We start from the raw sequence: 15,228 nt of genomic DNA on the forward strand, positions 1-15,228 counted from the left end.
CAGTCACACATATGATGTAATGTCTCTGGAGGATATAATAGTACTGGAGTGATATAAGAGGAGCGGCTGATATCAGTCACACATATGATGTAATGTCTCTGGAGGATATAATAGTACTGGAGTGTTATAAGAGGAGCGGCTGATATCAGTCACATATGATGTAATGTCTCTGGAGGATATAATAGTGCTGGAGTGATATAAGAGGAGCGGCTGATATCAGTCACATATGATGTAATGTCTCTGGAGGATATAATAGTGCTGGAGTGATATAAGAGGAGAGGCTGATATCAGTCACACATATGATGTATTGTCTTTGGAGTATATAATAGTACAGCAGTGATATAAGAGGAGAGGCTGATATCAGTCACACATATGATGTAATGTCTCTGGAGGATATAATAGTACTGGAGTGTTATAAGAGGAGCGGCTGATATCAGTCACATATGATGTAATGTCTCTGGAGGATATAATAGTGCTGGAGTGTTATAAGAGGAGCGGCTGATCTCAGTCACACATATGATGTAATGTCTCTGGAGGATATAATAGTGCTGGAGTGTTATAAGAGGAGCGGCTGATATCAGTCACATATGATGTAATGTCTCTGGAGGATATAATAGTGCTGGAGTGATATAAGAGGAGCGGCTGATATCAGTCACATATATGATGTAATGTCTCTGGAGGATATAATAGTACTGGAGTGATATAAGAGGAGCGGCTGATATCAGTCACATATATGATGTAATGTCTCTGGAGGATATAATAGTGCTGGAGTGATATATGAGGAGCGGCTGATATCAGTCACACATATGATATAATGTCTCTGGAGGATATAATAGTGCTGGAGTGTTATAAGAGGAGCGGCTGATATCAGTCACATATGATGTAATGTCTCTGGAGGATATAATAGTGCTGGAGTGATATAAGAGGAGCGGCTGATATCAGTCACATATGATGTAATGTCTCTGGAGGATATAATAGTGCTGGAGTGATATAAGAGGAGCGGCTGATATCAGTCACATATGATGTAATGTCTCTGGAGGATATAATAGTGCTGGAGCGTTATAAGAGGAGCGGCTGATATCAGTCACACATATGATGTAATGTCTCTGGAGGATATAATAGTACTGGAGTGTTATAAGTGGAGCGGCTGATATCAGTCACATATGATGTAATGTCTCTGGAGGATATAATAGTACTGGAGTGTTATAAGTGGAGCAGCTGATATCAGTTTGGGGAGTAATAGATTATCATTATCACTATATAATGTACAGGAGGAATCATGACGTTCTCTTCTCTCCTTCAGATAATTGACCAGGACAACATAGAATAGAAATGAGAAGGACGTGTCGTCCGTGCAGGAGGTGGAGAGTGAGTATCGGGAGTGCTTCATACACTGCGGTCAAAGATGCCGCATCAGTCGCTCATGTGACTACACTGCTTTGTGCGTTTCCGTTCTGTGGTTGGTATCTAGAGCTGTGTCTAACCAATCGTTTTGGTTTGTGAATATAATGTTAGAAAAGCAGTAAAGACTGACACATAGCAAAGCAGTAGGCGGGAGGGAGATGCTGTACTGTGAGGCTGTATGGCGCCCCTTACTGGTGATTGCCGTTTATTTCAGCTTTTCCCGTGTCCGTCCCGGGTGACCTGGCGCGGGGTCCTAGTCCTCGGGTCTCTGTTGACGTTGACGCTGCTCTCCTGGATAAGATATGATAAGGAGGAGCCGATCTTCGAGCTGCAGGAGATCTGGAATGTGTCCGCGGTCCGTCCGGTACCGCTCCGTCTCCGCTCAGCCACGTTACGGGACAGGGAATCGTTCTTCTTCCTGGACCTGGAGGAACTGTCTCGGGAATATCCGGCTCTGCAGAGCTACGAGTGCCGGACATTCATCCCGCGACACTGCCGGACACTGGAGCCGCTCATCGTCCTCGCTATAAAGTCCCACCCGGCCTCGTCCGAGCGCAGGACCCTCCTGCGGTACACCTGGGCCCAGGAGAGACGGGTCGGCGACTACCGACTACTGCCCGTCTTCCTCATAGCAAACTCCGGCCGTCGGGAGCAGATGGAGCTGCTGCTGCAGGAAGCTTCCTTCTTCCAAGACATCGTCCTGTGGGACTTCCTGGAAAGTCACCAAAACCTGTCCCTGAAGGAGAGATGTTTCCTGGAGTGGGTGAGTCACGCGTGTCCGGAGGCCGACTACATCTTCAAAGGTAAATCACGGAGCTCTCAGTACTGTACTCCAGTCACATCCAGAGCTGCACTCACAACTCTACCGTAACATGTTATACTCCAGTCACATCCAAAGCTGCACTCACAACTCTACCGTAACATGTTATACTCCAGTCACATCCAGAGCTGCAGTCAACTCTACCGTAACATGTTATACTCCAGTGACAGCCAGAGCTGCAGTCACCACTCTACTAATATATCATGTACTGTACTCCAGTCACATCCACAGCTGCACTCACAACTCTACCGTAACATGTTATACTCCAGTCACATCCAAAGCTGCACTCACAACTCTACCGTAACATGTTATACTCCAGTCACATCGAGAGCTGCACTCACCACTCTACCGTAACATCATGTCCTATATTCCAGTCACATCCAGAGCTGCACTCACCACTCTACTGTAACATGGAATACTCCAGTCACATCCAGAGCTGCACTCACCACTCTACCGTAACATCATGTCCTATATTCCAGTCACATCCAGAGCTGCACTCACCACTTTACAGTAACATCATGTCCTATACTCCAGTCACATCCAGATCTGCACTCACAGCGCTACCGTAACATGTTATACTCCAGTCACATCCAGAGCTGCACTCACAACTCTACCGTAACATGTTATACTCCAGTCACATCCAGAGCTGCAGTCACAACTCTACCGTTACATGTTATACTACTGTCACATCCAGAGCTGCTCTCACCACTCTACTGTAACATCATGTCCTATACTCCAGTCACATCCAGAGCTGCAGACACAACTCTACTGTAACATGTTATACTCCAATCACATCCAGAGCTGCAGTAACAATTCTGCTATTATATTATGTACTATCCTCCAGTCACATCCAGAGCTGCACTCACCACTCTACTGTAACATGTTATACTCCAGTCACATCCAGAGCTGCACTCACCACTCTACTGTAACATCATGTCCTATATTCCAGTCACATCCAGAGCTGCACTCACCGCTCTACCGTAACATAATATACTCCAGTCACAGCCAGAGCTGCAGTCAACTCTACCGTAAGATGTTATACTCCAGTCACATCCAGAGCTGCACTCACCACTCTACTGTAACATGTTATACTCCAGTCACATCCAGAGGTGCACTCACCACTTTACTGTAACATCATGTCCTATACTTCAGTCACATCCAGAGCTGCACTCACCGCTCTACCGTAACATAATATACTCCAGTCACAGCCAGAGCTGCAGTCAACTCTACCGTAAGATGTTATACTCCAGTCACATCCAGAGCTGCACTCACCACTCTACTGTAACATCATGTCCTATATTCCAGTCACATCCAGAGCTGCACTCACCACTCTACTGTAACATGGAATACTCCAGTCACATCCAGAGCTGCACTCACCACTCTACCGTAACATCATGTCCTATATTCCAGTCACATCCAGAGCTGCACTCACCACTTTACAGTAACATCATGTCCTATACTCCAGTCACATCCAGAGCTGCACTCACCACTCTACCGTAACATAATATACTCCAGTCACAGCCAGAGCTGCTGTCAACTCTACCGTAACATATTATACTCCAGTCACATCCAGAGCTGCACTCACAACTCTCCTGTAACATTTTATACTCCAGTCACATCCAGAGCAGCACTCACAACTCTACCGTAACATGTTATACTCCAGTCACATCCAGAGCTGCAGTCACAACTCTACCGTAACATGTTATACTCCAGTGACAGCCAGAGCTGCAGTCACCACTCTACTAATATATCATGTACTGTACTCCAGTCACATCCACAGCTGCACTCACAACTCTACTGTAACATGTTATACTCCAGTCACATCCAAAGCTGCACTCACAACTCTACCGTAACATGTTATACTCCAGTCACATCTAGAGCTGCACTCACAACTCTACCGTAACATGTTATACTCCAGTCACATCCAGAGCTGCAGTCAACTCTACCGTAACATGTTATACTCCAGTGACAGCCAGAGCTGCAGTCACCACTCTACTAATATATCATGTACTGTACTCCAGTCACATCCACAGCTGCACTCACAACTCTACCGTAACATGTTATACTCCAGTCACATCCAAAGCTGCACTCACAACTCTACCGTAACATGTTATACTCCAGTCACATCGAGAGCTGCACTCACCACTCTACCGTAACATCGTGTCCTATACTCCAGTCACATCCAGAGCTGCAGTCACTCTACTGTAACATCATTTACTATACTCCAGTCACATCCAGAGCTGCACTCACCACTCTACCGTAACATCATGTCCTATATTCCAGTCACATCCAGAGCTGCACTCACCACTTTACAGTAACATCATGTCCTATACTCCAGTCACATCCAGAGCTGCACTCACCACTCTACCGTAACATAATATACTCCAGTCACAGCCAGAGCTGCTGTCAACTCTACCGTAACATATTATACTCCAGTCACATCCAGAGCTGCACTCACAACTCTCCTGTAACATTTTATACTCCAGTCACATCCAGAGCAGCACTCACAACTCTACCGTAACATGTTATACTCCAGTCACATCCAGAGCTGCAGTCATAACTCTACCGTAACATGTTATACTCCAGTGACAGCCAGAGCTGCAGTCACCACTCTACTAATATATCATGTACTGTACTCCAGTCACATCCACAGCTGCACTCACAACTCTACTGTAACATGTTATACTCCAGTCACATCCAAAGCTGCACTCACAACTCTACCGTAACATGTTATACTCCAGTCACATCGAGAGCTGCACTCACAACTCTACCGTAACATGTTATACTCCAGTCACATCCAGAGCTGCAGTCAACTCTACCGTAACATGTTATACTCCAGTGACAGCCAGAGCTGCAGTCACCACTCTACTAATATATCATGTACTGTACTCCAGTCACATCCACAGCTGCACTCACAACTCTACCGTAACATGTTATACTCCAGTCACATCGAGAGCTGCACTCACCACTCTACCGTAACATCGTGTCCTATACTCCAGTCACATCCAGAGCTGCAGTCACTCTACTGTAACATCATGTACTATACTCCAGTCACATCCAGAGCTGCACTCACCACTCTACTGTAACATCATGTCCTATATTCCAGTCACATCCAGAGCTGCACTCACCACTGTACTGTAACATCATGTGCTATTTTCCAGTCACATCCAGAGCTGCACTCACAACACTACCGTAACATTTTATACTCCAGTCACATCCCATCCACAGCTGCAGTCACAACTCTGATGTAACGTTATACTCCTGTCACATCCACAGCTGCAGTCACAACTCTACCGTAATATGATATATTCCAGTCACATCCAAAGCTGCAGTCACTCTACTGTAACATCATGTCCTATACTCCAGTCACATCCAGAGCTGCAGTCACTCTACTGTAACATCATGTCCTATATTCCAGTCACATCCAGAGCTGCACTCACCACTCTACTGTAACATCATGTCCTATATTCCAGTCACATCCAGAGCTGCACTCACCACTCTACTGTAACATGTTATACTCCAATCACATCCAGAGCTGCAGTCACAAATCTACTGTAACATCATGTCCTATACTCCCGTCACATCCAGAGCTGCAGTCACTCTACTGTAACATCATTTACTATACTCCAGTCACATCCAGAGCTGCACTCACCACTCTACTGTAACATCATGTCCTATATTCCAGTCACATCCAGAGCTGCAGTCACAAATCTACTGTAACATCATGTCCTATACTCCAGTCACATACACAGCTGCAGTCACAACTCTACTGTAACATGTTATACTCCAGTCACATCCAGATCTGCAGTCACAGTTCTGCTATTTTATTATGTATTATACTACAGTCACATCCAAAGCTGCAGTCACAACTCTACTATTATATCATGTACTGTACTCCAGTCACATCCAGAGCGGCACTCACCACTCTATTGTAACATGTTATACTCCAGTCACATCCAGAGCTGCACTCACAACTCTACTGTAATATCATGTGTTATACTCCAGTCACATCCAGACCTGCAGTCACAATTCTACTAATATATCATGTACTATACTCCAGCCACATCCAGAACTGCAGTCACAACTCTACTGTATTATCATGTCCTATACTCCAGTCACATCCACAGCTGCAGTCACAACTCTACTGTACCATGTTATACTCCAGTCACATCCACAGCTGCAGTCACTATACTGTAACATCATTTACTATACTCCAGTCACATCAACAGCTGCAATCACAACTCTACTGTAACATCATGTCCTATACTCCAGTCACAACCAGAGCTGCAGTCACAACTCTGCTATTTTAACAAGTCCTATGCTCCAGTCACATCCACAGCTGCAGTCACAACTCTACCGTAACATGTTATACTCCAGTCACATCCAGAACTGCAGTCACAACTTACCGTTACATGTTATACTCCAGTCACATCCAGAGCTGCAGTCACATTTCTGCTATTTTATTTTGTATTATCCTACAGTCACATCCAGAGCTGCAGTCACAACTCTACTATTTTATCATGTTCTGTACTCCAGTTACATCCAGAGCTGCAGTCACCACTCTATTGTAACATGTTATACTCCAGTCACATCCAGAGCTGCAGTCACAACTCTACTGTAAAATCATGTCCTATACTCCTGTCACATCCAGAGCTGCACTCACCACTCTATTGTAACATGTTATACTCCACTCACATCCAGAGCTGCAGTCACAACTGTACTGTAACATCAGATCCCATACTCAAAACAAATCCAGAACTCCAGTCACTATTCTACTGTAACATGTTATACTCCAATCACATCCAGAGCTGCACTCAAACTTTACTGTAACATCATGTCCTATACTCCAATCACATCCAGAGCTGCACTTACAACTCTACTGTAACATGTTATACTCCAGTCACATCCAGAGCTGCAGTCACAATTCTACTAATATATCATGTACTATACTCCAGCCACATCCAGAACTGCAGTCACAACTCTACTGTACCATCATAAATCCTATACTCCAGTCACATCCACAGCTGCAGTCACAACTCTACTGTACCATCATAAATCCTATACTTCAGTCACAGCCAGAGCTGCAGTCACAACTCTATTGTATTATCATGTCCTATACTCCAGTCACATCCAGAGCTGCAGTCACAACTCTACTGTACCATGTTATACTCCAGTCACATCCACAGCTGCAGTCACTATACTGTAACATCATGTCCTATACTCTAGTCACATCACAAGCTGCAGTCACTATACTGTAACATCATGTCCTATACTCCAGTCACATCCACAGCTGCAGTCACTATACTGTAACATCATGTACTATACTCCAGTCACATCCACAGCTGCAATCACAACTCTACTGTAACATCATGTCCTATACTCCAGTCACATCCAGATCTGCAGTCACAACTCTACTGTAACATGTTATACTCCAATCACATCCAGAGCTGCAGTAACAATTCTGCTATTATATTATGTACTATCCTCCAGTCACATCCAGAACTGCAGTCACAATTCTACTGTAACATGTTTTACTCCAGTCACATCTAGAGCTGCAGTCACAACTCTGCTATTTTATTAACTCCTATGCTCCAGTCACATCCACAGCTGCAGTCACAACTCTACCGTAACATGTTATACTCCAGTCACATCCAGAGTTGCAGTCACAATTCTACTAATATATCATGTCCTATACTCCAGTCACATCCAGAACTGCAGTAACAACTTACCGTTACATGTTATACTCAAGTCACATCCAGAGCTGCAGTCACAGTTCTGCTATTTTATTTTATATTATCCTACAGTCACATCCAGAGCTGCACTCACAATTCTACTATTATATTATGTTCTATCCTCCTGTCACATCCAGAGCTGGAGTCACAACTCTACTGTAACATGTTTTACTCCAGTCACATTCAGAGCTGCAGTCACAATTCTACTAATATATCATGTACTATCCTCCAGTCACATCCAGAACTGCAGTCACAACTCTACTGTAACATCATGTCCTAAACTCCAGTCACATCCACAGCTGCAGTCACTATACTGTAACATCATGTCCTATACTCCAGTCACATCCACAGCTGCAGTCACAACTCTACTGTAACATCATGTCCTATACTCCAGTCACATCCACAGCTGCAGTCACAACTCTACTGTAACATGGTTTACTTCAGTCACAATTCTACTAATATATCATGTACTATCCTCCAGTCACATCTAGAGCTGCAGTCACAACTCTGCTATTTTATCAAGTCCTATGCTCCAGTCACATCCACAGCTGCAGTCACAACTCTACCGTAACATGTTATACTCCAGTCACATAATAATAATAATAATAATAATAATAATAATAATCTTTATTTATATAGCGCCAACATATTACGCAGCACTTTACAATTTAGAGGGAACATGAAACAAACAATATCAGACATTACATAGTGACAGAGTTCATTTACAATTCAAACCTGGGGAGTGAGGACCCTGCTCGCAAGAGCTTACAATCTATGAGGAGAGGAGTGAGGACCCTGATCACAAGAGTTTACAATCTATGAGGAGGAGAGGAGTGAGGACCCTGATCACAAGAGCTTACAATCTATGAGGAGTGAGGACCCTGCTCGCAAGAGTTTACAATCTATGAGGAGGAGAGGAGTGAGGACCCTGATCACAAGAGTTTACAATCTATGAGGAGGAGAGGAGTGAGGACCCTGCTCGCAAGAGCTTACAATCTATGAGGAGTGAGGACCCTGCTCGCAAGAGCTTACAATCTATGAGGACATAAGGGAGACACAAAGTGTAACAGTGTTTGTTCTGTACAATGGTCCGGCCATTTTTATACACATGCGGTGGTAACATAAAGCTGCATGAGCCGTCACCAGCCGGTATCCGTGTATGACGGACATGAAGAGAAGGAGTGTGAGGGAATCTTATTCTGATGACTAATCTAAATGGAGGGCCATGGAAAGGAGTCAGATTAGGGAATGTTATAGGCCGGTCTAAATAGATGTGTTTTCAGGGCACGTTTAAAACTGAGGATATTGGGAATTAATCTCATTGTCTGGGGTAGCACATTCCAGAGGACGGGTGCAGCACGAGAGAAATCCTGGAGACGGGAGTGGGAGGTTCGGATTATGGAGGATTTTAATCTAAGGTCGTTGGCAGAACGTAGAGCCCGAGTAGGGTGGTAGACAGAGATGAGGGAGGAGATGTAAGGAGGTGCAGCACTGTGGAGAGCTTTGTGGGTGAGAGTAATAAGTTTGAATTTTATTCGGAAGGGGATGGGCAACCAGTGCAGTGACTGGCACAGATTAGAGGCGTTGGTGTAGCGGTTGGTCATAAAGATGAGCCTGGCTGCTGCATTGAGGATAGATTGGAGAGGGGAGAGTTTAGTGAGGGGAAGACCGACTAGTAATGAGTTACAGGAGTCAAGACGAGAGTGAATCAGAGCAACAATGAGAGAGCTGCAGTCACAATTCTACTAATATATCATGTCCTATACTCCAGTCACATCCAGAACTGCAGTCACAACTTTGTAACATGTTATCCTACAGTCACATCCAGAGCTGCAGTCACAACTGTACTATTATATCATGTACTGTACTCCAGTCACATTCAAAGCTACAGTCACCACTCTATTGTAACATGTTATACTCCAGTCACATCCAGAGCTGCAGTCACAATTCTACTAATATATCATGTCCTATACTCCAGTCACATCCAGAACTGCAGTCACAACTTTGTAACATGTTATCCTACAGTCACATCCAGAGCTGCAGTCACAACTGTACTATTATATCATGTACTGTACTCCAGTCACATTCAAAGCTACAGTCACCACTCTATTGTAACATGTTATACTCCAGTCACATCCAGAGCTGCAGTCACAATTCTACTAATATATCATGTCCTATACTCCAGTCACATCCAGAACTGCAGACACAACTTACCGTAACATGTTATACTCCAGTCACATCCAGAGCTGCAGTCACAGTTCTGCTATTTTATTTTGTATTATCCTACAGTCACATCCAGAGCTGCAGTCACAACTCTACTATTTTAACATGTACTATACTCCAGTTACATCCAGAGCTGCAGTCACGACTCTACCTTTACATGTTATACTCCAGTCACATCCAGAGCTGCAGTCACAATTCTGCTATTTTCTTATGTATTATCCTACAGTCACATCCAGAGCTGCAGTCACAACTCTACTAATATATCATGTCCTATACTCCAGTCACATCCAGAACTGCAGTAACAACTTACCGTTACATGTTATACTCCAGTCACATCCAGAGCTGCAGTCACAGTTCTGCTATTTTATTTTATATTATCCTACAGTCACATCCAGAGCTGCACTCACAATTCTACTATTATATTATGTTCTATCCTCCAGTCACATCCAGAGCTGCAGTCACAACTCTACTGTAACATGTTATACTCCAATCACATCCAGAGCTGCAGTTACAATTCTGCTATTTTATTATGTACTATGCTCCAGTCACATCCAGAACTGCAGTCACAACTCTACTGTAACATCATGTCCTAAACTCCAGTTACATCCACAGCTGCAGTCACAACTCTACTGTAACATATTTTACTCCAGTCACATTCAGAGCTGCAGTCACAATTCTACTAATATATCATGTACTATCCTCCAGTCACATCTAGAGCTGCAGTCACAACTCTGCTATTTTATCAAGTCCTATGCTCCAGTCACATCCACAGCTGCAGTCACAACTCTACCGTAACATGTTATACTCCAGTGACATCCAGAGCTGCAGTCACAATTCTACTAATATATCATGTCCTATACTCCAGTCACATCCAGAACTGCAGTCACAATTTACCGTAACATGTTATACTCCAGTCAAATCCAGAGCTGCAGTCACAGTTCTGCTATTTTATTTTGTATTATCCTACAGTCACATCCAGAGCTGCAGTCACAACTCTACTATTTTATCATGTTCTGTACTCCAGTCACATCCAGAGCTGCAGTCACAGTTCTGCTATTTTATTTTGTATTATCCTACAGTCACATCCAGAGCTGCAGTCACAACTCTACTATTTTATCATGTACTGTACTCCAGTTACATCCAGAGCTGCAGTCACGACTCTACCTTTACATGTTATACTCCAGTCACATCCAGAGCTGCAGTCACCACTCTACCGTCACATCTTATACTCCAGTCACATCCAGAGCTGCAGTCACAACTCTACTGTAACATCATGTCCTATACTCCAGTCACATCCAGAGCTGCAGACACAACTCTACTGTAAAATCATGTCCTATACTCCAGTAACATCCACAGCTGCAGTCACAACTCTACTGTAACATGTTATACTCCAGTCACATCCACAGCTGCAGTCATTATACTGTAACATCATGTACTATACTCCAGTCACATCCAGAGCTGCAGTCACTATACTGTAACATCATGTCCTATATTCCAGTCACATCCAGAGCTGCAGTCACAATTTTACTATTATATTATGTACTATCCTCCAGTCACATACAGAACTGCAGTCACAACTCTACTGTAACATCATGTCCTATACTCCAGTCACATCCAGTGCTGCAATCACAACTCTACTGTAACATGTTATACTCCAGTCACATCCACAGCTGCAATCACTATTCTACTATTATATTATGTACTATCCTCCAGTCACATCCAGAACTATAGTCACAACTCTACTGTAACATCATGTCCCATACTCCAGTCACATCCACAGCTGCAGTCACAACTCTACTATTTTCTTATGTATTATCCTACAGTCACATCCAGAGCTGCAGTCACAACTCTACTATTATATAATGTACTGTACTCCAGTCACATCCAGAGCTACAGTCACCACTCTATTGTAACATGTTATACTCCAGTCACATCCAGAGCTGCAGTCACAACTGTACTGTAACATCAGGTCCCATATTCCAGTCAAATCCAGAGCTGCAGTCACAACTCTACTATTATATCATGTATTGTACTCCTGTCACATCCAGAGCTGCACTCCCCACTCTATTGTAACATGTTATACTCCAGTCACATCCAGAGCTGCAGTCACAACTGTACCGTGACATGTTATACTCCAGTCACATCCAGAGCTGCAGTCACAATTCTACTAATATTACATGTCCTATACAGCAGAATGTTATCATATAACTCTATGGGAGATATATATATATATATATATATATATATATATATATATATATATATATATATATATCTGTATATAGTAAACTCCCATAGTGGTGACTGCCGGTATAGAGAATGTTTTCATGTTACTCTTTGGGATCTGTATATATGTGTATGTAGTGAGCTCCCCCTAGTGGTGACTGCAGGCAGCAGAATGTTATCATGTAACTCTAGGGGACCTATATATCTGTATGTAGTGAGCTCCCCTAGTGGTGGCTGCAGGCAGCAGAATGTTATCATGTAACTCTATGGGAGCTGTATATATCTGTATGTAGTGAGCTCCCCCTAGTGGTGGCTGCAGGCAGCAAAATGTTATCATGTAACTCTATGGGAGCTGTATATATCTGTATTTAGTGAGCTCCCGCTAGTGGCAGTTGCAGGCAGCAGAATGTTATCATGTAACTCTATGGGATCTATATATATCTGTATGAAGTGAGCTCCCCCTAGTGGTGGCTGGAGGCAGCAGAGTGTTAGCATGTAACTCTATGGGAGCTATATATATCTGTATGTAGTAAACTCCCCCTAGTGGTGGCTGCCAGTATAGAGAATGTTTTCATGTAACTCTATGGGATCTGTATATATTTGTATGTAGTGAGCTCCCCTAGTGGTGACTGCAGGCAGCAGAATTTTATCATGTAACTCTATGGGAGCTATATATATCTGTATGTAGTGAGCTCCCCCTAGTGGTTGCTGCCGGTATAGAGAATGTTATCTTGTAACTCTATGGGATCTGTATATATCTGTATGTAGTGAGCTCCTCCTAGTGGTGACTGCAGGCAGCAGAATGTTATCATGTAACTCTATGGGAGCTGTATATATCTGTATGTAGTGAGCTCCCCCTAGTGGTGACTGCAGGCAGCAGAATGTTATCATGTAACTCTATGGGATCTGTATATATTTGTATGTAGTGAGCTCCTCCTAGTGGTGACTGCAGGCAGCAGAATGTTATCATGTAGCTCTATGGGATCTGTATATATCTGTATGTAGTGAGCTCCTCCTAGTGGTGTCTGAAGGCAGCAGAATGTTATCATCTAACTCTATGGGATCTGTATATATCTGTATGTAGAGAGCTCCCCCTAGTGGTGGCTGCAGGCAGCACAATGTAATCATGTAACTCTATGGAAGCTGTATATATCTGTATGTAGTGAGCTCCCCCTAGTGGTGGCTGCAGGCAGGCTTTATAAGCATGAACATGAGTTTTTTTTGTATGAGCCTCTTGTCACTTCACCGCGACCCGTCTGAATTGGGTCCCTACTCTACTGTTTGCAGCACCGCATGACGGCCACTGCCCCCCGCAGCAACCCAGAGGCCCAAAAGCCCCCATGCTGTCAGGCCACACAAGCCTCCTTGGCTCTGGGCCGCGTCCCCCACAAGTGCAGCACTACAGCGAGAGACACCTCCCCACAACATGTGGTCCATTTTTTAGATGTGACTTAGAATTGAGATTGTGAGCTGTGATTGGTGGAGAAGACGATAGACGGACAGGTGTTGTCAACAATGGCGCCCCCTGTGTATTTTCTCGGATCTGCAGGGGGCGATGACTAATGGTGATGTCTTGTTTTTGGACAGGTGATGATGATGAGTTTGTGAACACCCACGCTTTAGTCCGCTACGTCTCCACCTCCCTGAAGAGTCACCCCCGCCACGTCCATGGTTTCTTCCAGAATCACGCCCCCGTGGAACGGGAAGGGAAGTATGGAGTCCCCTTCAGCGTCTTCCCATATGACATCTATCCCCCCTTCGTGTCTGGCGGGGGCTTCCTCTTCGCTGCGGACCTCGTCCCCTCACTGCTGAAGGCTTCATCCATCGTCCCAGTCTTCCCATTGGACGACATTTACTTTGGATTCTTGGCCTTGGCTGCGAACGTTCCGCTTTATCACGATGAAAGATTCTATTCATTTGGCCTGAAGTCCGCCGAGCCTTGTGTCTACCGGGACGCCGTGGTGGTCCACGGACTATCCAGATATCACGTGCTCCAGATGTGGAACCTTCTACCACATGTCCCACCCTGTCCACCCAACACGGAGCGGAGAACCGTCACCCAATAAAGAGAAGGTGCGCGAGACGTGTCATTATCTATCTATCTATCTATCTATCTATCTATCTATCTATCTATCTATCTATCTATCTATCTATCTCATATCTATCTATCTATCTATCTATCTATCTATCTATCTATCTATCTATCTATCTATCTATCTATCTATCTATCTATCTATCTCATATCTATCTATCTATCTATCTATCTATCTATCTATCTATCTATCTATCTATCTATCTATCTATCTATCTATCTATCTATCTATCTATCTATCTATCTATCTATCTATCTATCTATCTATCTTGGCTCTTTTCACATTACGTCTGAGCCTTCTGTTAGATGTATATGTGGGTGGTATTGCCTGACTTATGCCTCTGATGTATGGCACTATATAGGTATACAGGGGGTACGTCACCCATAGGCACCAGCATAGAAACGTCTTATTGACTTCACTTTTCTATACAGCAAAAAAAACAGGTATTCCAATGGTGGCCGAATGGACTGGTAAGTGGAGTCCTAGAGACCTGGCAACTTCTCCCAAGGTGGAGGTGAAACGTGATGTGAACAGGAGCTTATACATACGTTCTGTTTCTATAAACCTCTTCATGGTGGACAGTTCTCCAGCCTCCATATGTCTCGGGCTCCTCCAGTATTTCTTATGTTGGGTCTTCAGTCTTCTCATGATTTCCGAGATTCTTTCTTACATCTTCTTGTCTTTCATCTTTTTTTTTTTACTTTCATCCTTGGGTTCACCAGAAGCAAAG

The 15,228-nt window shown here is 43.9% G+C and overlaps 1 protein-coding gene across 1 annotated transcript in view; it reads left to right on the forward strand.

Moving 5' to 3' along the window:
• LOC142683495 (N-acetyllactosaminide beta-1,3-N-acetylglucosaminyltransferase 3-like) overlaps nucleotides 1-14,471 on the forward strand; it is a 105,709-nt gene extending 91,238 nt beyond the window's left edge. The window contains exons 2-4 of the mRNA XM_075847367.1: nucleotides 1,304-1,368; nucleotides 1,619-2,207; nucleotides 13,993-14,471. Coding sequence (XP_075703482.1) covers nucleotides 1,333-1,368; nucleotides 1,619-2,207; nucleotides 13,993-14,471 — 1,104 coding nt within the window. The 5' untranslated portion in view covers nucleotides 1,304-1,332. The remainder of the gene's footprint in view (nucleotides 1-1,303; nucleotides 1,369-1,618; nucleotides 2,208-13,992) is intronic.
• Nucleotides 14,472-15,228: the final 757 nt, after the last annotated feature.

Source organism: Rhinoderma darwinii (genome assembly GCF_050947455.1).
Source record: "Rhinoderma darwinii isolate aRhiDar2 chromosome 3 unlocalized genomic scaffold, aRhiDar2.hap1 SUPER_3_unloc_2, whole genome shotgun sequence".
Lineage (NCBI taxonomy): Eukaryota > Metazoa > Chordata > Amphibia > Anura > Rhinodermatidae > Rhinoderma > Rhinoderma darwinii.